Consider the following 24,971-nt stretch of genomic DNA (forward strand, 5'->3'; position numbering starts at 1 on the left):
TGTACAACTCTGTTCAACAAATTTCTTTTTAAATTTTTTTTTAAAAATCCAACTAGGGGGATTTTTTTTTAAAATTTTTTATTTTATCAATTAAAAACTTACTCTGATTTAAGTTACACAATGGGAAGTAGCATATTCCTTATTTTATAGCTTTTAATTGGGTGAATGTTTAGTTGGTGTTGTGATTATGATGATCATTTTGACTTAGATTCACCTTGTGAAAGAGAGAGAAAATAAATTTTATTTTTAAATTAATTATAAAAATAGTATTTTGTATTTTATTTCTAAATATTTGCATAAAAACTTAAAAGATATATTTTTCAATTTTTTTTTTGTGAAAAATTTAAAAGATAAGAGTAAAAGACACTTACCTCTCCTGAAGTTTAGAAAAAAGATAAGGACCTCCCTTGCAAAATACAAGGGGAGATTTGTATCTTTTTAACAAATTTCAAGAAGAGTTCTTAGAATTCTTGAAACCTCAAGGAAAGTTTTTGGGATTTTTGATACCTTACGGGAGAGGTTCATGTCTTTTTGCAAAACCTTACGGGAGGTCAGCATTTTTTACCCTAAAAGATAATATCTTTAAGGGTTTTCAAAAATAAAGAATATTTTTTTTCCTCCAAATGGGATAAGTCACATTTGCACTTGAGAAGAATTAGGGGAAAAGAAACCGATTAAAGCCGCCTTTCTCATTTGGATTAAGGATACTCTTTAATGAAAGAAAAGAAAAATGATTTTTCTTTAAAAAAATTATTTTTCAATACATTTTCTCAATATATTAAATATTGTTAAAATGATTATTTTTTTATAAAAAATAAATAAATGTGATGATGTGTCAAAACTAATTTTATTCATCAATATATATATATATATATATATATATAAATAAATAAATTTTCTTGATAAATAAACATAAAAAAAAAAATTATTTTCAAAATTCCAAGAGAGCCTTATAGTCACAACCTTTAGAGCACTCAATGACTTGCTTTGGCCCCAAAGCTTCATAAATTGGTTGGAGGGAATTGAAGGTAATTAATCAATTAATTAGAATGCATGCACATGTACATGTGAGGTAACTTGGGCTGCTTTTGATGGCTAATCATTTTCAATAAAGAAGCAATTTCCCTCTTTTGAGTCATAAGCATGCATGCTGCATGAAATTAAGATCACTAAAAATATTGTCATACCAAACATCTTTTTGAGTAAAATTAATATTCAAAAATTTATCTTCAAATTTGAACCCCCTCTATAATAAGATTGTTTTGAGTCTTTGAATTAGTCCAAAATTTTCTAAATCCTAAGGCTATTTTGTGTTGAGGATTTTATTTGAAAAAAAAAAAAAAAGAAAAGAGAGAAAAATAAGAAGGAAATTCATTCACTGCATTTTCTCTCTAAATAAAATATTATTAAAAATAGAAAAATTGTTTTAATATGGTTAAAAATTAACAAAAATAAAATATTAAGGATGTGTAAAATTAAAATTTTGTTCATTGATTTGATATATATATATATCTTTTTCACTTTTCTTGATGACTAAATATAAGAAAGTGAAACCTTTCCTATTTTCCTTTCCTTCCTCAATATTTTTCCATTCACTTTCTACTATGTGAGTTAATTTTTTTAGAAGGTTAATCATTTACTTTCTTTTTGATTTACTCTTCTTTTTTTTTTTTAACTTCTTTTGTGTGACTTACAAATTACAAATTCTTTTTAGTAATTTGGGCATGCCTTTAATTAATATGAAGAATCTCTTAGATATTAATACTAAATATCTCATTAAATGATAGTAATAAATATAATCATTTATACAGATGAATATAGGGCTCTCCAATTTTGACTGGATATATAAACTATCAAGGGATCTAATTTGGAAACAAGAGCTATGTGTGAGGTGAAGTCCTGCTCATTGGAACAACAGCATAATCTTTTTTGTGTGTTAAATTGACACCAACTATTAGTTAAAATTCTCTTTCCAATATACTATATAATCCATGATGCGTGCATCTTGTTCTTATTCCTTTGCAGCTGCCTACAATCAACTTCTTATTTATTTATCATTTATTTTTTTCTGTCGTGATGGAGAGGATTTGATTTCATTGTAGCATCCATTTATATTGGATTTGTGAGAAGTCCTACCAAGTGTAGGAGTTTTTATTACATGTTGGTTGGTGAGGAAAGCAACTTTAATCCACCCAAAAGTATTATATTTATGCTGACAGTTACTGTTGTGAATTTTTTTTTTTTTTAAAATTTGTTTAGGGGAGCTACAGTTAGCTGTTAGATCAATGAAATTAATGAATAATGAATAGAATGTTTGGATAGCTGGGTTTGTCATTCACTCTGGTGTGTCTTCTTTAGGCTCTCCACCTAAGCTCTGCCTTGTTCTTTTGTCATTCTTTCATTTCAGGAACCTTGCTTGCTAGCCTGCCTGTTACTATTTGTTTCTCTGGAAGATCTGCAGAATAAGGTGTCTTTTCCTTCATTAGAAAAAAAACACCCACGAATCAGAGATTTCTGATTTCTGCGTGGTTTCAGGTTTGTTTGAGAAACACCCATTTCTCAGTTACGTCCAAAACTGAGAATCCTTTCTGGGTTTGGACCAAAAAGGAGATTCCTTTCTAGATTTCACTTCTTCCCCTCAGAAAGAAAAAGAGAATTGTATTTTCTGTCACCCAAATCTGAAAATTCAGAACTGGGACTACTTGGGTTTCTTAAAAAAAGAACTTTGATCTTTAATTAGTGAATGATTTGGGATTTTAGTCTCTTCTAGTTCTGTTTTAACTGTACTTCGATTTCCATATTCACAGTGATGAGTCGTAACTTCATAAGAATTGAGTTCCCATTTTCTGATATGACCTTGTTTTGAAATTCAGCTTCTGGGTATGTTGATTTGTGTCTAAATTGGACCTGAAAATGGTGTAGATATGAGTTGTGATGAATTGTTATCCTAAGCAAAAATTTTCATGAGGGTTTTGTTCTGCAAGATCCACTGTCCTTTCATTTGCTTCTGCAAATCCTCTTCTCACATATACGCTCCTGGGCCATTGAAATTGGAAAACACCCGGCGTCAACATCATGTGCCTTCATCCACAGTTGATGCCTCTGATCAGTTATCTGTTCATACTGTTGAGGTCAGGGAAGAAGATGGGAAGCAACGAGATGGGAACTTGCTCAGAAGCAGTTTGAGAAAGGCACAGCCTTCGGAGGATGGTGCTGTGAAAGAGGTCTCACAGAAGAAAGTACAATGGATGGATTTTTTAGGACAAGAGCTTGTTGAGATAAAAGAATTTGAATCCAGGTGCTGACAATCTCTCTCTCTCTCTCTCTTTAAATTAGTTGTGTGAAAATCATTACTTGAATAATATTGATTAGATGAAACTATACAAAAATCTGTTGCCAACTGTAGCTTACGGTTATGGAAGCATAATCCTTCCGATTTGGGTAAAATCTTTAATGTGCAAACATTTTTTCGATAGAAAGATGGATTACTCATATATTTTAGTCCGTTGTTGGATCTTTGAAAGGAGTGAAAAGGAAGAGTTTAAAAAAAAAAGCTTTTGAAAGAGATCTGTTTGTGAGCAGTTTGCATGTTTTCCTTTTCTTTACTTTCCCTCATGCTTTTGGGATCCCAATGGAGCCTAAGAGAGACAGGCTTTGTGTTTGCGTTTCATTTGTGACTGCAGAAAGGTTGAATGGTGGTACAAAATATCATGGCTTTCTTAATGGAAAATAAATGTGCTAGTTATGGGTATTCCATCCATCAAAAAGGTGAAAATGTGATGGGTTAGATGAATTTTTTGTGCTTTCCTTGGTGAAAGAGCATTCTGAAAGAAATCTTGAGCCAATCAGGGTTTATGGCATTATATCCACATACTAATCACAGCAGCATCTGGACTTGAAAATAGCATTTTGTTGCTCGTGGTCTATGTTTTGATTGATGAAATCAAGGTTGTTGAAGTGCAAATTTGACCATGATGGTGAAATATTTTTAGTTCAAACAATTGCCTTCTGGCCTTCTGGGCTTTCAATTATCTGCTTCAAGATGGTTTCAGGGGCATCATACTGGCTTTTCTGCATGTAACTGGATGACTTTGGAGTCTCGAAAATTGCAGAAATTAATTCTGTTATTTATTTTTTTGAGATGGTGAAACAACATAATGCTGTGCCACCATATGAGGGAGCCTACTCCCAGAACGAAACATGGCTTACATGCTACAAAGCTTAACCCTAGAATGAAACATGGCTTACATGCAACAATCTGATTCATTATTGAAGATTTACATTTTATTTGTCATCCAACAGTTCATAAGCATTCTTTCTGTTGTTTATGATGTGGCTCTTATATTTCTCGGGAGTTTATAAACAAAGGGAAAAAAACATATGAATGTGGTCTTGGTGCAGGGTAGCAACAAAGACTCGTCAACGAGTGCGAACTCGTCAATGAGGAGGTACCGAGAGTTAGGAAATCTTAGAGTTCAAAGCCTCGTCGATGAGTGGACAAAATCGTCGACGAGTGACCTTCTCTGGCTTGTCGACGAGTGCCCTTTTCTCGTCGACGAGTGGTCGCTGGGCTGTGAGAAAGAATTTAAATTTTGAATTTGAACGTTGGAGTGGTTGGGTATTCGGAGGGAAACCTACGAGGGGTTGTTATATATGTCATTCAGGGCATATTTCAACATTTAAGAGAGTAAGAGAAGAGTGAGAGAAGGAGAGAAGATCATTGAGTGTGTATCTTTGATTTTCATAGTGAAATTTCTTGCCGATTGTTTCCGTGGATGTAGGTTTTGCTGAACCACGTAATTCCTGGTGTCGTTGCTTTTATTATTACTCCCTTTATATTACTATGGTTGTGGAATGTTTTCTGTTTGTCACCATTTTGTTTGTTGCAAGTATGTATATGTGATCCTTTATACAATGTTCATTCCGCTACGCATTGTTGGGAGAGGTCGCCCTTATTTTTTTCACAACAATTGGTATCAGAGCATGTTGTATGACCTCTGAATTTAAGGATCTCGTGTTGTAACAAGGTATGGTGAAGGTTTATACAGAATTTCAACCGGATAGCATGGATGCAACGACTTGGAATAAATTGGGAGCAATCATTCATTTTTGTTTGGCTAAGGACGTGTTGTATTACGTCATGGATGAGAATTTTCCAGCATTAGTTTGGTGAAAACGGGAATGCCGATATATGTCTAAGGGTTCGTCAAAATCTGCAAGTGTAGTGGAGAAAGACTCAAAATGTAGTATTAGAGATATGCTACGTGTTTCATCGGGTTCGGAGTGCCTCACGGGTGATTCTTAAATCTTAGTCACCAGATGCTTTTATCCTAGAAAATGGTTTGACACCGACAGGTCAGTTTATACTGGTTGTATTTTGATGGAAAATGATATTTCATGCAAAATATTTGGTATTGGAAATGTCAAAATCAAAATGTATGATGGTGTTGTAAAAGCCATATGTGATGTAAAGCATGAATCGAGTCTAAGGAAGAATGGTATTTTCATTGGAAATTTTAGACCGTAATGGATATTGTTATGAGTCTAAATTCAAAGAAATGAAAATGTGTGGTAACTCGATAGTGATAAAAGGGGATAAAGTAGCGGGAAACATCTTTGCACTATGAGATGTTACAGTCGTAGGTGGAGTTGCAACTGTTGAGTATGAGTCGGGTTTCTTGTGGCATATGCGGTTAAAGCATATGGGTGACTACATGTATTCAGATGTTTGGGAACCAATGATGATAGCATTAGGGGATAGACATATGTTTTTCGTGGGAATATCACAAAAGGTCTTGGTGTACTTCATGCAGTGGCTAAGGTTGAGAACCAGACCAGAAGAGAGTTTCTCAAGTCAAACACTGGGGTTGAGTACGCTGGTTTTGTTCAACTAGTTTTGTGAGCTGGGCAGGTTATATGTAAGGCTTGTAGGGTACTTCTTGGTGAAGTCAGTGAGTATGACGCATTTCTCGTGTAATCGATTGCCAAAGGTATCGCTAGATGAGAAAGTTGCAGGTGAATGGTGGGCAGGTTTTGCGGTAGACTACTTGATTGTGAGTGGATGTCCACTAGTGCACTATTCTAGTGATGGAGGATTTAGGCTTAGTGTTGTGTTCGGACAATACATCTTTCTGGATTATAAGAAAGGTGGGTGCAAGTTAGGTGATCTTATGACAAACAAAAGGGTGATCAAGGACATAACTTTTGGTGATAAAGTCATGGGGCAGCGTACTCAGGTAAAAGGAAGAGAAACAAATGCCAAAAAACTGCAGTAGCAGCAATCGTGTTATTCAGGTGGAGTTAGGAACTCAGGGCAGGAATGCAAGGAGTTCTATCTCGGGTCAACAGTATCACGGTTTGAATGGGCATGTGATGCAGGTGGAGCAATAGACTCAGGGTAGAGATAACATTTTTTATATTGCAAGGAGTTTTCAGCTCGGGAGACCAGTAGGATCACGGTGGGCTCATGTGTACTATCAGACCACTACTCAGGTGTGTGAGTTAGTGAAACTTCCAGTGTGGAAGAGGGTGATAGGATGTCGTGGAGTGATGTATTTGTTGTGTGTGAATGACATGTTATTGGCTGGAAAGACTTTGACTGAGACTAATCAGTTGGATTCTTTGTTGGAAGGTTTTGACATGAATGTGTTGGGTACGGCCAAGATGGGTCTTGGTTTGCTGATTCGCTTGAAAAAAACTGCAGGGAGATTGATGTTATCTCAGGGTAGTTTTGTAGACAGGGCTAAAGGGAGATTGGTGTTATCTTAGGGTGGTTTTGTAGATAGACCTATAGGGAGATTGGTGTTATCTTAGGGTGGCTTTATTGATAGAGTTACAGGGAGATTGGTGTTATCTCAGGGTGACTTTGTTGATAGAGCTACAGGGAGATTGGTGTTATCTTAGGGTGACTTTATGGATGGAACTGCAGGGAGACTTTTGTTTGCTGTCTCAGGAGAGTTCTGTGGAGAATCTATATGCAATGTTTACCGCTTGGTACCTAAGGACGGGTTGTGATGTTTGGGATATGTCAAAGGTCCTCCATGATTGTACAATGGAGTGTTTCAGCAGGCAACAGAGTGGACTTTCAGTTGTTAGTTTTGTTGAAGACTATGCAGGGGGTTTTGGTAATATAAGGTTTGCAGTAGCTTTTGTGTTTACTGTTGTGGGATGGTCTTATTGGAAGCCTAGGGTAAAGTCTTCGGGTGTTGTATCTACAACTGTATCGGGGTTGATGGTAGAAGCTAAAGCTACCATCAGCAAGTTCAAGCGGCGTTGCTTGGACTTGGTGCATTTCTTCAAGTGCTAGAGGGGAGACGGTCTCAACCGAACGTTCAGAGTTCAAGGTGGAGCAGTCAGATATGTTTTTCGGGTTCTCCTAAGGGGTGTATAATCGCCAAGGTGAAGATTAGACTTTATGGTGTAGCTCTTATACTTCGGGAGTTTATAAATAAAGGGAAAAACATATGGATGTGGTCTTGGTGCAAGGCAACAACAAAGATTTGTCGACGAGTGGCCTTCTCTGGCTCGTCAATGAGTGCCCTGTTCTCGTCGACGAGTGGTCGCTGGGTTGCGAGAAAGAATTTAAATTTTGAATTTGAACATTGGAGTGGTTGGGTATTCGGAGTAAGAAACCTACGAGGGGTTGTTATATATGTCATTCAGGGCATATATTAACATGTAAGAGAGTAAGAGAAGGGTGAGAGAAGGAGAGAAGATCATTGAGTGTGTATCTTTGATTTTCATAGTAAAATCTCTTGTTGATTGTTTCCGTGGATGTGACTTTGCCGAACCACGTAATTCCTGGTGTCGTTACTTTTATTATTACTCTCTTTATATTGCTATGGTTGTGGAATGCTTCTATTTATCACCATTTTGTTTGTTGCAAGTATGTATGTATGATCCTTTATAAAATGTTTATGCCGCTGCGCATTGTTGGGAGAGGCCGCCCTTATTTTTTCACAACACTTTCATTCTCCTTATTCTCTTAATGAGTTTATGTTAGGTAATTGTTGTCAATGGCAAGAATAAAATGTGGAAAAGGAATTCCTATGTTTAAATGAAATTTCAATGTGTGAAATTCTTGTAAAATGACTAAAATGTAAAAGCCCATTAAAATTTTGAAGATGGAGGAAATTTCAAATGCTTGAAGTTTTATGGTAACTAGAGAATATAAAAGAGATCCCCTGGCTGCAGGTATTGCAATTAGCATTCCAGTCAAGCGAAGAGTCATAGAGAAAATAGTGAAACTGTGGCATTTATGTGTGTGCTTAGCATTAAGGTTACACTCTGTATATTGTATGGCCAAAGTAGATTTGAAGACAGCTTATGGAAGACTTTTTAAATGATTCATTTGTTGGATTTTAGGGATCAATTGAATAAAAATGTTACATCTCAAATTACCTGCAAAGGATTTGTGTAGCATGAGAACTAATGTGGTGAGATAAAAAAGGTTTTCAGTTTCGCATTAGATAAGGGTATTAGTTTTGATTAAAGTTACTGAGTTTGATTCAACTCCCTATGATAGAGGTCAATGTAAAATGATGGTGAAAGCTGATGATAAAGTGAGATCTCCGATCAGCAGTTTTGATACCTCAGTTTCATTTAGAGTAAGAAAGGTTGAGCATGTTGTTTATAGCATATGTTGAGGAACATAATGAAGTAGGTGTCTGTCTCCAGTTTTATTGTATTGATGGATCCAAATGTGAGTGGCAAAATCCTGAAAGTCAAATGGGTGAAGTTTGGAAGGAAAGTTAAAAAATTACTTAAATGGTTAATATATAATAAGTTGAACTCTTGAAAATCTCGAAAGAGGGAAGGATTTTTAAGTGCTTTCCCTGATAGCTGGGATAAGGCATGTAGCGTATGATATTTTGACATACTATTCTTTCTTGATGCTGGGAAGCTCTTGTTAGAGAAAAGTCTTCTCATATAAGTGACTTGGTCTATTCTGTTGTGATTTTAGTCATGGGACAAATCACATTCCCATGCTTAAGATATTTGTTAATGACCTTCCAATGGTGGTCAAAATCGAAGGGTAGCCAATCACCCTGGAAATATTATGGCTCGTGTCCTTTTCAGTTCATGAAGAGAGTCAACAAAAACCTGAAATGATAATTGACCGCATTTATTCATGCCATCTTTGAGTTGGGAATGTGGTAAAATTCTATCATGCACTTCCATATCTAGCTTGAAATGACATCTGTCACCCTCTCTGCAACTTTAAGTTTTGTTCTGTTCTTTCTCTTTCAGATTTCTTTGTTTTTAACTGCTCATCATGTGAGACAAGACAAAAAAAAAAGGGGAAAAGGAAAACCTCATTTCTCCAAATTCAAATATTAATGGAATTGAGTATTTCCTCTTTAAAGTAAACTGACATGTTTCATGATAGGATACTACTCACCTTTCACAGGAATGTAATGCACTTAAAACATTGGCTGAAATTGGCTTCTGCAGAAGAACAGGACATTAACATGCACATCTAAGTGGAACTGGGATCCCTAAATTGGTTGTATACTTGAATGGATCTGTGTACAATTGTTTGCTTTATTCTGTAATTGTGCCTCTCCAATTTAACTGAACTCGTATGTGGATCATATGGCTAAAACTTGTCAGTCATGCTATATTCATGCATGCAACATATATTATGTATGTCCATGTATATGTATTACTTGGTTCCACAGGTTTATAATTCTTTGAAGCATGTGGCAGTGAGATGCACGTGATGTAAATGCTTTTAGCCATACGAAGGTTCTGATACAAGACGTGTGCAGACTTTTCTTGCCAGTCAGAAACTAATCTCGTTGCTATTTACTTGGGAAACTGGAGCATGTCTATAATGCTTATTACATTTTATGCAGAATGGAATTTAAAATAGTGCTCTCTGTGTTTCATTTGGCTAAATGAATTTTTGTTGGTGAAACACTTAGAAACTACCTTTTTCCCCTCCCTCCCCCCCCCCCCCCCCCCCCCCCCCCCCCCCGCGCGGGGCTCAAATCAGAAGAAAACCATGGAACTTCCAAAACACAACTCAATAAAATGCCTCCACTTAGACAAATTCAGGAAATAATTGGAAGACTAATTTTTCAATGCATTTGAAATATCCCAAACTATTATGGGAACATTTTGGAATTGAATGTGCATTACTTGTTGCAATTTTTAACTTTCTGTTCATTCTCATGCTGAGTTATTGATTGTTGTAATCTGATGTTTTTTTTCTTTTGTGGTCCAACAGTGAAACTGAAGATGCTAACAATGAAGTGGAGGAGAGTAGAGGTTGTCTCTGCACTATTCTTTGACCCAGCTCCATCAGTTTATCCGCATGCAAATTCTTATGGCGGCAAGAAAAGAGCTAATGACTTCATTCCATTCATTCAATGTGTTTGGATCTAGAGAAGGGCTTCGAGTGAATTGTGGTGTCGATCTTCCTTTATTTTAGCCCTTGTTCACCAGCTTCCACACCAAGAGTTTTCTGTGGCGATTCTGTTTAGCAAACAGTTGTTTTTTCCTTGGAAGATTTTGAAGCTATTGTTTCTTTTTCCCTTACACTAGTATAGTGATTCTTCGACTGATTACAAAACCTCATACCAGGTCTGACACTTTTTCTAGTAAATATATTGCTCAATCAGTTGCAAAACTTCTGTATTTTAGGAACCATGTTTGAATAATGGTAATACAAACCTTCAGGCTTCAGATTAGCCATTTAAGTAAAACTTCTTAACTGCTAGCCTGGAAACACTTGGTAATTACAGTTCATTTGTTTGCTTAATGTATCTCGCAATGATTGGTTTTAACCGGTGTTTTAAAAAGCTCAATCAAAGCTTGCCTCAAGGCAAGACATGCTTCAAATGCCTTGAGGCTCAATCTAAAATACTAAATTCTAAAAAGGGTTATGCTTTTTAGCCAAAAGCACACCTTTTGCACCTTTTTAGTTGAGACTTACACATTTTGGGTGTGTGATTCTCAAGTTAGAATTGGTTAAAAAATAACTACATGTTTGTAGAAAAGAAATGCCATAATATGAGTTTATTTCTAAAACTTTTGAACCTCAACATTTTCAAAATAACTGTATCTTTAGTAATGAAAATAGTTTCAACTTTGTAATGGTATATCTCTTGTCATGATTTATGTCATGTATTTAAGTTAGTAATTTTTGAATGGCCGACAAGTATTTTGCGAAATACATCTAGTTTTTCTTTTTTACATCATATTTGTGATTTTCTTAATTTTTACTTTATTTTAAATATATATAATTTATTTAACAAATTTTTATCTTAAAAAATAAATTCTCAAGAGGCCTACTGTAAAAATCCTAGAAAGAGATATAAAGGATTAATAGAATGATTCCAAAATAAAAATAAAAATAATAAAATAAAATAAAATTAAAATTAAAATTAAAAAAATAAATAATTAATTAAATAATTAAACGAATTTTTAAAAAAAAAATAAAAAAAATTAAATAAATAATAATAATAATAATATTATTATTTATTATTATTATTATTATTATTATTATTATTATTATCCTCCTGAAGCTTCAACAAGCTTAAGGAGATTCAAACTTTTATATATATATATATATATATATATATATATATATATATATATATATATTATTATTATTATTATTATTATTCTTCTTCTTTTCTTTTCTTTTCTTCTTTGCAACTCTCTGAACTCTCTCTCTCTCTCTCTCCCCCTCTCTTCGATTTCGTGACAGATTTTCGCCTGATCGAAAATTCGAAGATACCACTGAACTCCATTCGCTGCTGCTGTCATTTCTACCGGAGCGGATCGGTGGTAGGAGCGGCGTAAGCATATTCCCTAGGGTAAGCCATTTTTCCCTTTTTCTTTAATTTCTTGCAAAATATAAGTCCAATTGACAAACGGACACCATCACGAGAATCTAGGGATGATTCTCTATAAGTCTAGTGGGACGGAATTTTCGTAGGGGTGTCGGACCAAAACCCCAAATTTGGGGTGCGGGGGTTATTAAGAGGCTTATTTTTAATTAATTAGCATTAATTTAGAAATGCTAAAATATTGAGCATTTTGGGTTGAAGTAGGATTTCTGAAATTAAAGGCCCACGTGAGCACCGCGGGTATAATTTTGGGACCCGCATGAAAAATTTAGAAAATTAAGTGAGTGTTTTAAATAATAGTTTAAATATTAATTTGAGGTATATGGGGCCTAAGGAAGGCTAGATGGGTATTATTTTGGAAAAATAGATTAATTAATTTGGAAAAAATGTAAATTGTAGGAGTTAAATTTTGGGCGCTAAGGGCGTGAAATTTTGGATTCTAGCGAGACTCTCAGTAAGCCAGGTAAGGGGAATAAATTATAGCAGTGTTTTTAAAATTATTATTTGAATTAATATATGAAAATGAGCATATGATATTTTGTCTGAAAATTATTATGATATAAATATCAGATAAATTATATGGCATTTGAGTGATGTTAAATTGTGGTATTTTGGAGTGTAAAATATAACGATAAGTAATTTCTAAGAAAATATTGAGATGAGAATTACTTATGTGATTAGTGAAAAATAATGTAATATGGTATTATTATATGAGTAGAAATGTTTTACTTGGAAAATGGGATTTTGTCAATTATTGATATTGAAAAATAATAAAATGTGGTATTTATTTGTGAGTGAAAATTATTTGCATGAGAAATAAGTATTTTGGGAAAATGTGAAAAATACATGAAATATGATATATGATATTATGAGATGATGAAATGTGCACAGAAAATTATGAGAATATTTATATTGAACTGAATTGTGATATACTAGAATATAATTGATGAAATGCCAATATCGCATAATGATTGCGGGTATGTGGTGGTAAATCCCGTTGGATGGTTATGATATTCGGCACGGTACCGTTGCAAGTGGTGTTAGTGCAACCACACGGACTCTTGGAGCGTGTGGCGTGACAGTCGACTGTGCCATTGTGTAGGGTTGTTGGGTCTCTTAAGTCCGGATCAGGGTATTAGGCCGGCCAGTTGTATTACAGACGCAATATGTGATATGATATTTGATCTAACCGGGTCGGCCAACCACGGTTAGATTCAGCCTTCGGGCCACACAACCTTGACCATGGAGGGAAGCATGACATGTATAGAAAGATCCTCAAGGTGGCCATGAGTTACAGACGCAATATTGGTATTTGATACCGAAGATACTCATGAGTCGGAAAGTAAAGTGTAAATGAAAAGTGAAAGAATGATAAAATTGGTTAAAATGAGGAATGAAAGAAAGAATGAAAATTGAGAAATAAAGAATGATAAAATTGAGAAATTGAACAGTGTGAGTTAATAATATAAATAATTAAGGTGAAGTGAAACTCTCCGCCTGAGGGCTTACTGAGTAAGGTGAGTGCCCTGATGGGTATCAGATGTGGTCATACCCGGCTACATAACATGTTAGGGCAGAGGGAAGTTACCTGTATGGGCGGGTAATCTTCCCTATTTTCAAGAATTTCGCGGGTAAATATGTGTTGGAAATCATTGAATTTGATAAATGATTTTAAAGCTTATAAAAGCTTGTGTTGTATATCTATATGATTATGTGTATGTCAATATTAGTGTATTTTCTCAGATGAAATGGTGATTTGAAAAGTAAAGTGTATTATAATTGTACTCATTTGGCCACACACTGTAAATATTTTATTCCTTCTTACTGAGATGTGTCTCACCCAAATTATCTAAATTTTTCAGGGGATAGAGATAGGCCAGGTGGTAGAGCTCCGTGATCATAGGGAGCTGGGACCCTGAGATACAGGGTGAGTTTTGACTAGGGAGGTGTGGTTCCCTAGGGTTGTAATATTTTTTGGTATGAAATAGTGTTATGTATTTATGTACGTTGATACTCTGGGTATTGTATTATGACTAATGTGTATATACTGTCTTTTACTGTTAGGTTGTTTAATAAAATACTTCCCAATGCGGGTCGGGTCGTATGAATGATAATAGGATTGTTGACGTGGCCGATTAATGGATTTATGACATGATTATTTATTTATTATTAAAAAAAAAAATTGTATGAAAACCGGGGCGTCACACCTACGTCCCAACGCCTTAAAGCTTATGCCTTGCCTTTTGAAGGTTAAAACACCTAACACATACGCCTTTGAAAAAACATTGGTTTTAACCACTTAAGAAAAGAATTCATGTGTCATTCTAGGCACACCAGAAATGGATCCTCCAGAGTTACTCTCCCTAGAATTCTTGAAATTGAATCATCTAATTATTTTTCAACAGTCCTGGTATTGCCACATTATTCATGTATTTGCCATGGAAAGGGAGGGAGAGAGAGAGTTTTTCAACTTCAAGCAAGTAACTCTAAAGGATCTTAATGCTAAGGGCATCATGCTGATGGGTTTTATGCACTGTCGACTGCCAAAAGCTTAAAAAACTCGTCAATGCTTCCATCTTCCATCCCAAACCTCTGCAACATTTAAATTATTTCAGTTAGTTTTCCTTGGGACTTTTTTTTTTTTTTTAATATAATTCTGTTCACGGAGTTAGCTTACATTCCTTGTGTGGAGAGAGAGAGAGAGAGAGACCTTTTAAATCCTCTAGCCTTTCAAAGTTCTTTTTAGCTAGATTATACTAGATACATGACATCTGTGCCCGCCTACTTATGTTGCTCTTAGTTTTATTCTGCAGTTCCACGAGAATATTATTGTTTCTAGCTTTCATTGTAATTGAGGAAAGAACGTTACTAGTATTCTTTACTTCATACTCCTTAGGCTCCTACGGATTTCAGAACTTTTACCATGGAAGCCAGAGCCTGGCATAGATCCCCCTCCTTGTTTGGCCACGATGATTTGTACGTGGTGCTGGGCCAAAGTAGCCAGCAAAAAACATGATTGCCACTGCCCAGAAAAATCCGACCGGGTAGCCAATCCCCATAGCTGCCCAGGAAAACCATCTTTTGTTAGTTTCTTTTTCTTTTTCTTCTTCTTCTTCTTCTTCTTCATGTGGCTCTGGTGGTGGCATCTGATCAGGACATGGCGTCTCAATTTGTGTTCCACACAATCCACTGTTGTTGGCAAAGTAATTTGGATAATTCATTGTGTCCATTTGGCCACCCACTGGAATATGACCCACGAGCTTGTTGTTGCTCACATCCAAAGTTGTGAGTTGTTGCAGGTTTGTTAGTGTTTGTGGAATTGAGCCAGAGAGTACGTTGTGTGACAAATCCAAGCTCTCTAAACTCTGCAAATTTCCAAAAGTAGCTGGTATGTTGCCAGAGAGGTTGTTATATGAGATGTTGAGTAGCTTTAGACTCCTCAGGTGGCCTAAAGAAGCAGGAATTTTGCCTGAAAGTTGGTTTTTTGACAGGTCCAACAAGGAGTAGATTTCAAGACTCAGACTTGAGAGACCTCGTTTCGACTTTTTCCAATTCACGATCAAGTCATTGAACTCGATCTGGAAGGTGAACATATAATCAAAAGTTGATGGTAATTTGGAAGTCGGTGTTTCAGTCATTCCAGTGAGATTTCCCAGCTGTTCAGGTATTTCTCCAACCAGGTTGTTGCTCGAGAGATCGAGGATTCGGAGGCTAGTAAAGTTGGAAAAGGTCTTGGAGATTGAGCCTTCAAGGGAATTGTTTCGCAGATTTAGAACTTGAAGGGTGGAGATTTGGGAGAGGAACTGTGGCAACTCACCAGTGATTTTGTTGCCATGGAGATCAAGGTATTCGAGCTTGCTCAGATTAGTCAGGTTCCAGGGCAAGCTTCCAGAGAATTTATTTCCTCCTAATGCAAGCATTGAGGTCTTTTGAGGGAAGGTCACTGGAATCTCCCCTGAGAACTCGTTGTCAGATAAATCTACGTAACTAAGGAAGGCGTCGGGGTTAAAAACTGGGAAAGTGTTGCCAGAGAATTTATTTCTTGACAAGTCTAACAGCAAGAGCCGATGAATTTGGGAGATGGATTTCGGAATTGGCCCGGAAAAATTGTTTCCGGCCAACATAAGAAGCATGATTGCAGCGTCTCCGATGGTTTCTGGCAGCTCCCCGGAGAAATTGTTCTGCGAGAGGTCGAGGACTGATAAACTTTGAGATTGAAATAGACGAGCAGGAAGAGTTCCCACAAGCTTGTTATCTGACAGAATTATGCTTCCGAGGTCCATTTCAGCAAGCCATTGTGGGAATGTTCCTTCAAGATTGTTCTCACTCAAATCCAGGAAATCAAGACCTGTTTGCGTTGAAATCCAACGTGGGATTTCTCCAACAAGGCCACAAGACCGCAAAGATAGTCGAGACAGCATACACTTGGGCACTATCTCAGCATTGTTATTCCAGGTAAGATTGTTTCCTCCAAGAGATAAGACTTTCATATCCTTAACGTTGAACACTTGAGCTGGGATTTCTCCCTTAAGCCAGTTGCTTTCCAGCTGAAGTGTTTCCAACTTGCTCAGTTTCTGTATTGATGGTGGGAATCTGCCAGTCAGCTTGTTCTTGCTCAAGTCCAGAATGGAAAGGTTGGATAAACTTCCAATGTCGGCTGGAATCTCCAGTGACAAAGAGTTGTTCATCAAGTTCAATTCTTCCAACTCCTTCAAAAGCAGAACTGTGGATGGAATTCCACCAGAGAATTTGTTTCTTGAAAGATCCAACTGATGCAACTTTGTAAGGTTCCCAATCTCTTCAGGGATATTTCCGCCAAGAAGATTGTCATCCAACTTCAGTGTCATCAAGTTCCCAAGCGAGCCCACTTCTGGACTTAGAACACCATCGATCAAATTAGAGCTGAGATCAAGATACTGTAGAAACCTCAAGCGGAAAATTTCAGGAGGAATGGGGCCAGTGAAGCTGTTTTGCGCCATTTCAAGGTGAACCAGGCTGAGGTTACGAAAGCCGTGCGCTGGAATTTCACCTTGTATGTTATTCTGAGATAGGACTAGCAGCATCAAGCTTCTGATGCGAAACAGTGGTTTCAAGACTCTGGAGGGAACCACCACGGGCTCTGAATAAGATTCAGAGTTTGGAAGAATGAGGGAATAGAGATCCAGGCCGATGATGCTCCTCTTCGTACTCGACCTTGATCGAGAATCATCGCACACGACGTGATCCCACCGGCAACAGTCAGAACTGGAATTCCAGAATTCCAGGCCCAAAGTGAAACTGTCAATGGGATAGTTACTTGTGAGGGCTGTGATGAGGAGTGATTTGAACTGGAGAAGGGATTGCTTTTGATCTGCAGGACAACAGAAACAAGAGAGGAAGAAGATGAAGAAGAAGAGGAAGGACAGAAGCAGTGGGCATGTTTTGGACATTGTTGGGTTCATTTTGCAGTGCTGAAGTGCATTGGAAGTAGGAAGTGGAAGAGAATGCTTTTTAAAGAATTCACATCTCTTTCGGTGGAGGATTCTTCAGGTCAATGGCAGTGGAATCTTTTTCAATGGGTAGAAGTCATTGCAATCTTCATGATATCCTTGATTTCCATGGCAACAAAATAACATAATATGGAGAGAGAGAGAGAGATGGAGGAAGGCTCATTTCCTCGTTTCTTTTCATGGATCATTTCACCATGACTTTGACTTTGAATGCTACAGTATGGTTGACCTTAACTACAGTGTGGGCGACCATCCTTCAAGATATCCTTCACCAAACATTTCGGAAAAGGGCTACTTTAGGGCAGAAGTTATTGACATCTCTCAAAAAAAATAGCATGAATCTCTCATGAGATTTTAAAAATGAGCACCTATTTTCCTTTGGTTTGGCAAAGAGACAAAGACTTCAAATATTTTCATGAGTTTCTATGGAAATTTATTTTTGAGAACACTTATATCTCCTTTTTGTGTTTAACGGTTATTTGATGGTGGTAGTATAGGTGTCTTAGAAATAGAATGGTAAGTTCTGTCATTTTTTGTCAAAACTCAAGTAAGGTTAATATTTTTTTACCTTTTTATTATGATATTTCTCATATAGCATTTCATTTTTGTTTACTTCACTTGCTTCAGAAATAAAGGTGTGTTTAGTTCGGTAGCTTGGGTCGACTTAAAACCCTAAGCCTAGGTTTGTTGCAACATACTAGTGGGAGAGGATTGGTCAAGGATGGCTCAACCCATTTATGTGATAGACAATGAATCATGAGAATGCCGATCTCCAAAGAGAGACCCAATTGAGATTTTAGTTAAAACTTCATTTGAACTTTTAAAACTAATTGAGGAATTTAGACATGAAGAATGTTCCAATAGAAAATCTCCCTATTACCCACCGGGGAGAGTTGTACGATTGAGGCTTGCTATTGGAGAGTTCTAAAAAGTTTTTTGTTCTCATTTTTTTTTTTGGGTCTTTAGTTTGATTGATTGTCTTTAGTGACAATAATGAAAAAGAATATGTTTTGGAAAATATTAGGCCTTATTTAGTTGTATAAGATAATTTTTAATTTTAATTTTGTAAAGAATTACAAATATATCACATTCTTTTTAAAATTTTCTAACATTGTATAGAAAATTTTGAAAAAAAAAAATGTATTTTTTATTTTTTTCAAGTTTTCTTTCAGAAAAAAACCAAGATAGCATTTTTTTTAATTATTTGAAAACTTAGAAATGAAAAATAATTCTTTTCCACAATTGAATAGACAGACCCTCATATATTATCAAGGCTGCCTACTTGCTACTTTCAGAATTCAAAATTGTTTTTCCACATAGAAAATTAGTTTCTATTTTTAATTATTTTTTAATTACATTCCATGATCTCCCATTAAATTTTATCAACCAGGGCAACGGGCGACGACCTTATTCCAATTCCACATCTGCCTCTCTTTGTCTAATGATTTCTCATGGAATGTAAGAATAGACTGATGATAAGAGTGCACCTAAAGGGCGTTGACAAAAATGAGTACCCCATGGAAATGAAATGGCCTTCCCTCTTTCTTCGCATAAAAATAGGCATACAAGTTTTCATATTTTTAGCTTTTTGTGATGGTACTTAAAAAATGACTTATGACTTATGACTCATACTGCAAAACCTCCATATAAAACAAGATTCCATTTCCACAAAGAAAGAAAGCAAATCCTAAATCATCCCCCATGAGTACAACTTCAACTCCATATAAGTGGGTGATAAAGAGGGTTTACCACTTGCTGTCCAAGTTGGTTGCACAGCCAGAGCTAAACTCTACAAAAATAACTGATGACAGCACCAACACTGCTACTGTTACTGCCCCTCTTCTTCCTGTTCTTCTTCTTCTTCCTCTTCTTCATAGTAAAAATCAAGTTAACAGCCAGGAGAGGAGGGGGGGCAGAGGACTCGAGACTTCCTCCTGGAAGCAAAGGATGGCCTGTGCTGGGGGAGACCCTGCAGTTTCTGGGAGCAAGCCGGAGGGGAAAGCCGGAGAGTTTCATCCAGGAGCGAATGGCGAAATACAATTCCCGGGTGTTCAGGACATCACTGCTGGGAGAAAATGTTGCTGTTGTGTGTGGACCGCCAGGGAACAAGTTCCTGTTTGGGAACGAGGGGAAGCTGGTGGAGATGTGGTGGCCGAGCTCCGTGCGGAAGCTGTTCGGGGACCAGTGCCTGATAAACATGGTGGGAGATGAAGCGAGGAGGGTGCGCAAGATGATGATGGCATTTATGGGACCTGATCAGGCTCTGGTGCAGTACTATATCACTGCCATGGAAGATGTCGCACACCGCCATTTCACAACTCAGTGGGAAGGTATGGAAATCAAATATGATTGTATACTATGTTTTGTTCAAATCTGCATAGATAATAGAACTCAAAATTCAATATCTAAACTCAAGACCTCCCAAACATGAGTTCATTCATTTCTCATGAGATAAGTTTACAGGAGTAACATAAATAATCAATATTGTTTACGCCAGTATACAATACATATATACATCAGCGCTGAAAAGTTTTTACTACAAGAAACTGAGATTGCTCTTTTCCTTCTCCTTTCTTTTTTGTTGGTGGCAAGCATCCAGTTCATGGTGTCTCACTCAGGTAGCCTGGAATTAAAATATATGAAAAAAAACATAAATGGGTTGGTAATATTGTAACTTCAAGATTTCAAATGAATTAAAAAAATAATAAAGTTTTAGTTGACTTACCTACCATGTTACACCCAACACTCAAGAAAAGAAGAAAAACAATTTACAAGAAAAGTAGTGATATTACACTCATCTTATCATGATTCAAGACCACTAACATTATTAAAAGTTGCTATATCCCCAAAAAAATAATGCAAAAATGAAATCCACATGAGTGGATGTGGATGAGAATAAATGGTAGCTATATCTGTTTCCTGTATTAAGAGAAGGTAAAACGTGGGATCCACATGAGTGGAGCAGTATTTTGTAATGGTTTTTGCTAACCAGTATTATGAAAATGGTGAGCCTATTCCTAGCAGAATGCTCTTATTATTGTATTTTCTCAAATGAAGAAAATTTGAGGATAATTATTAAAAATATTTTTAGCATTTAACCAGGTTCAAACCTCACCAGTCTCATTTGACCAAAAAAAAAAAAGACCACACTAATTTCACACTGACATTTCTCCTAGGGAAATAAACAGTAAAATATGGAAAATAAAATAATTAAAATAATTCCCCACAGGATTAAAATAATTCCCCACAGGAATCAATGTGGAATCCAAGGTTCAATGTCCTATTTTAATGCCCATTTGTATTGTATAGCGTTTAGTACCATTAAATTGGAGTCAAGTGGCATGAAAACTGGCTCCTAGGCAAAGAGGAGAGCAGAACAGGAATACCAACTTCTAAGATAGAGGGTTCATATATAGTTTTTTTTTTTTTGGCTAGGTAGGTTAATATTCAGTCTTGACCAAAGCAAATTGATGCAACCACTGGCACAGGCCCGTGGTTCTAGGAATATTAATATTTATTAAGATGCTGTTTGAAATTTAAAGAATATTTAAAAAAATATCAAAAAAATTATATTTTCATGTTTGGTTATTAAGGAAAATGAGAAAGAAAATAAAAGATATATAAAATATTTATAAATAAAATTTTGATTTTACACATAATATTTTTATTTTTCTAATTTTTAATTGTATTAAAACAACTTCATTTTTAATAGTATTTAATATAGAAGGAAAATGCAATAGAAAACAAGTTTCCTCCTTATTTTCTTTCCTTTTCTTTTCCTTAATAAAATCCTTGATCCAACCACACCCTAAATAATTACTTATTCCATTAAGTTTAGCGCAACATGCTCACGGTGGACTTTCTCATCTTATGACCAATTGTTTCGAAACTAATATGCTCTGGTTTTTTTTAATATTATTTTATTTGTTCCGCAGAAATAAAAGAATTAACAGTTAAAATCTAGAAACAAGCAAAATTACGGGCCAACAAGTAAAAAGAATTAAAAACAAAAACAACGAATTCGCACTATAACCATGGATCCTAGAGTTTTGTTGTCTCAATAATGTGTGCCATGTGTTTTGAAGACATTAGTTGAGTTTAATGTCTTCAAGAAAGAGAATTAAAAAATATTAAAATGTGAGAATTGATCTCTCTAAAAGTACAATATGACATTTAGGATTATATTTTATGCACAAAAACAAGACGACAATGTAAAAGACGCAACACAATAATTTTGCATTCATGTGCTATAAGTCCACCCTCCACCATGTCGTGAATGAATCCCATTAAGATTTTGAATGCTCAATTATAAAAATAAATAATTGCATGCAAATATCTCAAAATACTCTTATACAATAATATAGGAATACTATGCCTCAAACTCAAAATACTAAACCATCCCCTCACATTGCCCCCAATGCCCACCCTACACTCACCCTAATCACAAAAATTTTCCCCTCATAAATTTCAAGTAGACCACCCTCTCAACAAGACCCACAACTCAACATTCTCCACTATGTGAACAATCACCCTTAGGATCTTTTTAGCCTTATACTTCCACATGATTGATAAGAGATTATGTATTTTGAGTCTTTGATGTGTATGATGTACATTCCTCTTAGATATAACAACAAATTAAAGCCTTAGGTCCCACTAGATAGGGTCAGCTACATGAATCCTTTTCCGCCAATTATGCAAACATCCCTCTTAGATATGATCTATTTTTATTTTATTTTTTATATATTTGTAATTTATTCAATTTAATATGAAATATAAAATATTTTTAATTTAATAGTCTCAAGAAGCCGAGTGCATCTTCTCTTGCACATAAGAAGTAAGGATTGTAAGTGCTGCTAAGGATCAGTCTAATTCTATATTTGTTCGTTCTCCTTGAAGATAGGAAAGATCCCAATCGATCTTTCTTTAGTTGTTGAATTTTTGAATCTCTCTTTGATTGATCAACATGATATGAATCCTTACCGAATATTTGCTGGGGCGTCCCCTACGAGCGACGCGTTGCACTTGAACCACCCGGGTGTAGCGAAAAGTGGGCGAGGGTGGGCTAGGTCGTCGCCCCGAAGCGACGCGCCGTGTCGGCGCCCGGGTACGGTGTCAAATATGAGAGGGTTCCTGCATCATTCTGGACGTGGGCAGGTAAAGACGTTAGTTCACGAAACTAGGATTAGATTAGCAACTTGGAATATAGGGACACTTACGGGTAAAAGCATGGAAATTGTGGATACAATGATTAGAAGAAGAATTAATATAATTTGCCTTCAAGAAACTAAGTGGGTGGGGGAGAAAGCTAGAGAAATCGATAAATCAGGATTTAAACTTTGGTACATTGGAAAAGAAAAACATAAGAATGAAGTAGGCATTATTATAGACAAAAACTTAAAAGATAGCGTTGTAGATGTAACTAGAGTAAGAGATAGAATTATAAAAATCAAAATGGTATTAGGACAAGAGATAATAAATATCATTAGTGCTTATGCTCCTCAAGTTGGCTTAGCAGAAAATCTTAAGAGACAATTTTGGGAAGATATGGATAGTATTATACAAGGCATATCAGGGACTGAGAAAATATTTATAGGAGGAGATTTGAATGGACACGTTGGAAGAGATAATAAAAATTATAAAAGGATACATAGAGGATATGGATATGGAGACAAAAATGAGTCTGGGGAGATGATCTTAGACTTTGCTATGTCATATGATTTTAGTATAATGAATACTTGCTTTAAGAAGAGAGAAGAACACTTAATAACCTTTAAAAGTGGACAAAATAGAAGTCAAATAGATTTTTTTTTAACTAGGAGGGTAGATCGTTTATCATGCAAGGATTGTAAAGTTATTCCAGGTGAAAGTCTAACCACACAACATAGAGTCTTAGTGTTAGATATATGCATTAAAAAATGGAAGAAAAATGATAAAATAAACCAGTGTAGGAGAACTAGATGGTGGAACCTAAAAGGAGAAAATATAATAAAATTTAAAGATAAAATGATCAAAGATGGGGATTGGACCTTAGAGGATGGGATAGATTCAAATACTCTTTGGAATAGATTAGCTAGCTCTATTAAAAAGATAGCAAAAGAGATTTTAGGTGAATCAAGGGGAAGATTCTCAAATAGCAAAGAAAGTTGGTGGTGGGATAAAGATGTACAAAAAATTATAAAGACAAAAAGAATTTGGTATAAAACGTGGCAAAAATGTAGAAACAGAGATAACTTTGAAAAATATAAGGAGGCAAGAAAAGATGCAAAAAGGGCCGTTAGTGAAGCTAAACATAGATCATTTAATAGTTTGTATGATAGATTAGGTACAAAAGAAGGGGAAAGAGATATATTTAAAATTGCTGAAGCTAGAGAAAGGAAGAACAAGGACTTAGGAAATGTAAAATGTATAAAAAGTGAGGATGATATTGTCTTGGTTAAGGACGAAGATATTAAAGAAAGATGGGGAAGTTACTTTAGTAAGTTGTTTAATGAAAACCAAATAGAAGACTTAAATTTAGAATTGTCAAATGAGGAAAAGACTAAAAATATAAGATTTATTCGCAAAATTAGAGTTAACGAAGTTAAGTTTGCACTAAAAAAGATGAAAAATGGGAAAGCTATGGGACCAGATAACATCCCAATTGAAGTTTGGAAATGCTTGGGTGATAACGGAATTGTATGGTTAACTAATTTATTTAATACAATTGTAAAAACTAAGAAAATGCCAGATGAATGAAGAAAAAGCACTTTAATACCTATATACAAAAATAAAGGAGATATTCAAAATTGTAATAACTATCGTGGAATTAAACTTATGAGTCATACGATGAAACTATGGGAAAGAGTAGTTGAACAAAGATTAAGGTTAGAAACGAAGATCTCAGAAAATCAATTTGGTTTTATGCCTGGGAGATCTACCACAGAAGCTATTTATCTTTTAAGAAGATTAATGGAAAAGTTTAGGGAAAAGAAGAGGGACTTGCATATGATATTTATTGACCTTGAGAAAGCATATGATAGGATACCTAGGGAAGTTCTATGGTGGGTTTTAGAAAAAAAGGGTGTATGTTGTAGGTATACCGATGTCATTAAGGATATGTACGATGGAGTAATGACTAGTGTAAAGACTATAGATGGAGAAACTAGAGAATTTCCAATTACCATAGGTGTACATCAAGGATCTGCTTTGAGTCCTTATCTTTTTGCTTTAGTGATGGACCAATTGACTAAGAGTATTCAAAAGGAAGTTCCATGGTGTATGTTGTTTGCAGATGATATTGTATTAATTGACGAAACTAGGGATGGAGTAGAGGCTAAGTTAGAATTATGGAGAGAAGCTTTGGAATCTAGAGACTTTAAGATAAGTAGAAATAAAACAGAATATATGAAATGTAATTTTAGTAATGATAGGAGGAATATTGGAGACAAAGTTAAACTTGATGATGAAGAAATAAATAACACTTGTAGATTTCAATACCTTGGATCTATTATGCAAGCTGAAGGAGAAATTGAAGATGATGTAATGCATAGAGTTAAAGCAGGTTGGGTAAAATGGAGAAGTGCTTCAAGTGTTCTATGTGATCGTAGAATACCCTTAAAATTGAAAGGGAAATTTTATAGAACAG

General features: G+C 35.6%; 3 protein-coding genes and 1 long non-coding RNA gene across 6 annotated transcripts in view; 2 read left to right on the forward strand and 2 right to left on the reverse strand.

Annotated features, from left to right (window-relative positions):
• The first annotated feature begins 2,314 nt into the window (after positions 1-2,314).
• On the forward strand, positions 2,315-10,709 carry LOC131147597 (uncharacterized). Its single transcript, XM_058097097.1, has 3 exons — positions 2,315-2,535; positions 2,874-3,298; positions 10,232-10,709. The coding sequence occupies exons 2-3, from the start codon at positions 2,964-2,966 to the stop codon at positions 10,293-10,295; spliced, it is 399 nt and encodes a 132-aa protein (XP_057953080.1). The 5' UTR covers positions 2,315-2,535; positions 2,874-2,963; the 3' UTR covers positions 10,296-10,709.
• Positions 10,710-14,569: 3,860 nt separating this feature from the next.
• LOC131147598 (receptor-like protein 46) lies at positions 14,570-17,914 on the reverse strand. Its single transcript, XM_058097098.1, has one exon. It carries the CDS (start codon positions 17,297-17,299, stop codon positions 14,777-14,779), a length of 2,523 nt encoding a protein of 840 aa, XP_057953081.1. The 5' UTR covers positions 17,300-17,914; the 3' UTR covers positions 14,570-14,776.
• Positions 17,915-19,023: 1,109 nt separating this feature from the next.
• The window catches only part of LOC131147599 (beta-amyrin 28-monooxygenase-like), a 47,211-nt gene continuing 41,263 nt past the window's right edge, over positions 19,024-24,971 (forward strand). Inside the window, exon 1 of one of the 3 annotated variants that reach the window (XM_058097099.1) lies at positions 19,024-19,677. In XM_058097099.1, coding sequence (XP_057953082.1) covers positions 19,152-19,677 — 526 coding nt within the window. In that variant the 5' untranslated portion in view covers positions 19,024-19,151. The remainder of the gene's footprint in view (positions 19,678-24,971) is intronic. The other 2 variants (XM_058097100.1, XM_058097101.1) reach the window with 2 other exon arrangements.
• LOC131147601 (uncharacterized) overlaps positions 19,767-24,971 on the reverse strand; it is a 53,009-nt gene continuing 47,804 nt past the window's right edge. The window contains exon 4 of the long non-coding RNA XR_009134886.1: positions 19,767-19,970. This is a non-coding gene — a long non-coding RNA (uncharacterized LOC131147601). The remainder of the gene's footprint in view (positions 19,971-24,971) is intronic.

This window comes from Malania oleifera, chromosome 2, assembly GCF_029873635.1.
Source record: "Malania oleifera isolate guangnan ecotype guangnan chromosome 2, ASM2987363v1, whole genome shotgun sequence".
Lineage (NCBI taxonomy): Eukaryota > Viridiplantae > Streptophyta > Magnoliopsida > Santalales > Ximeniaceae > Malania > Malania oleifera.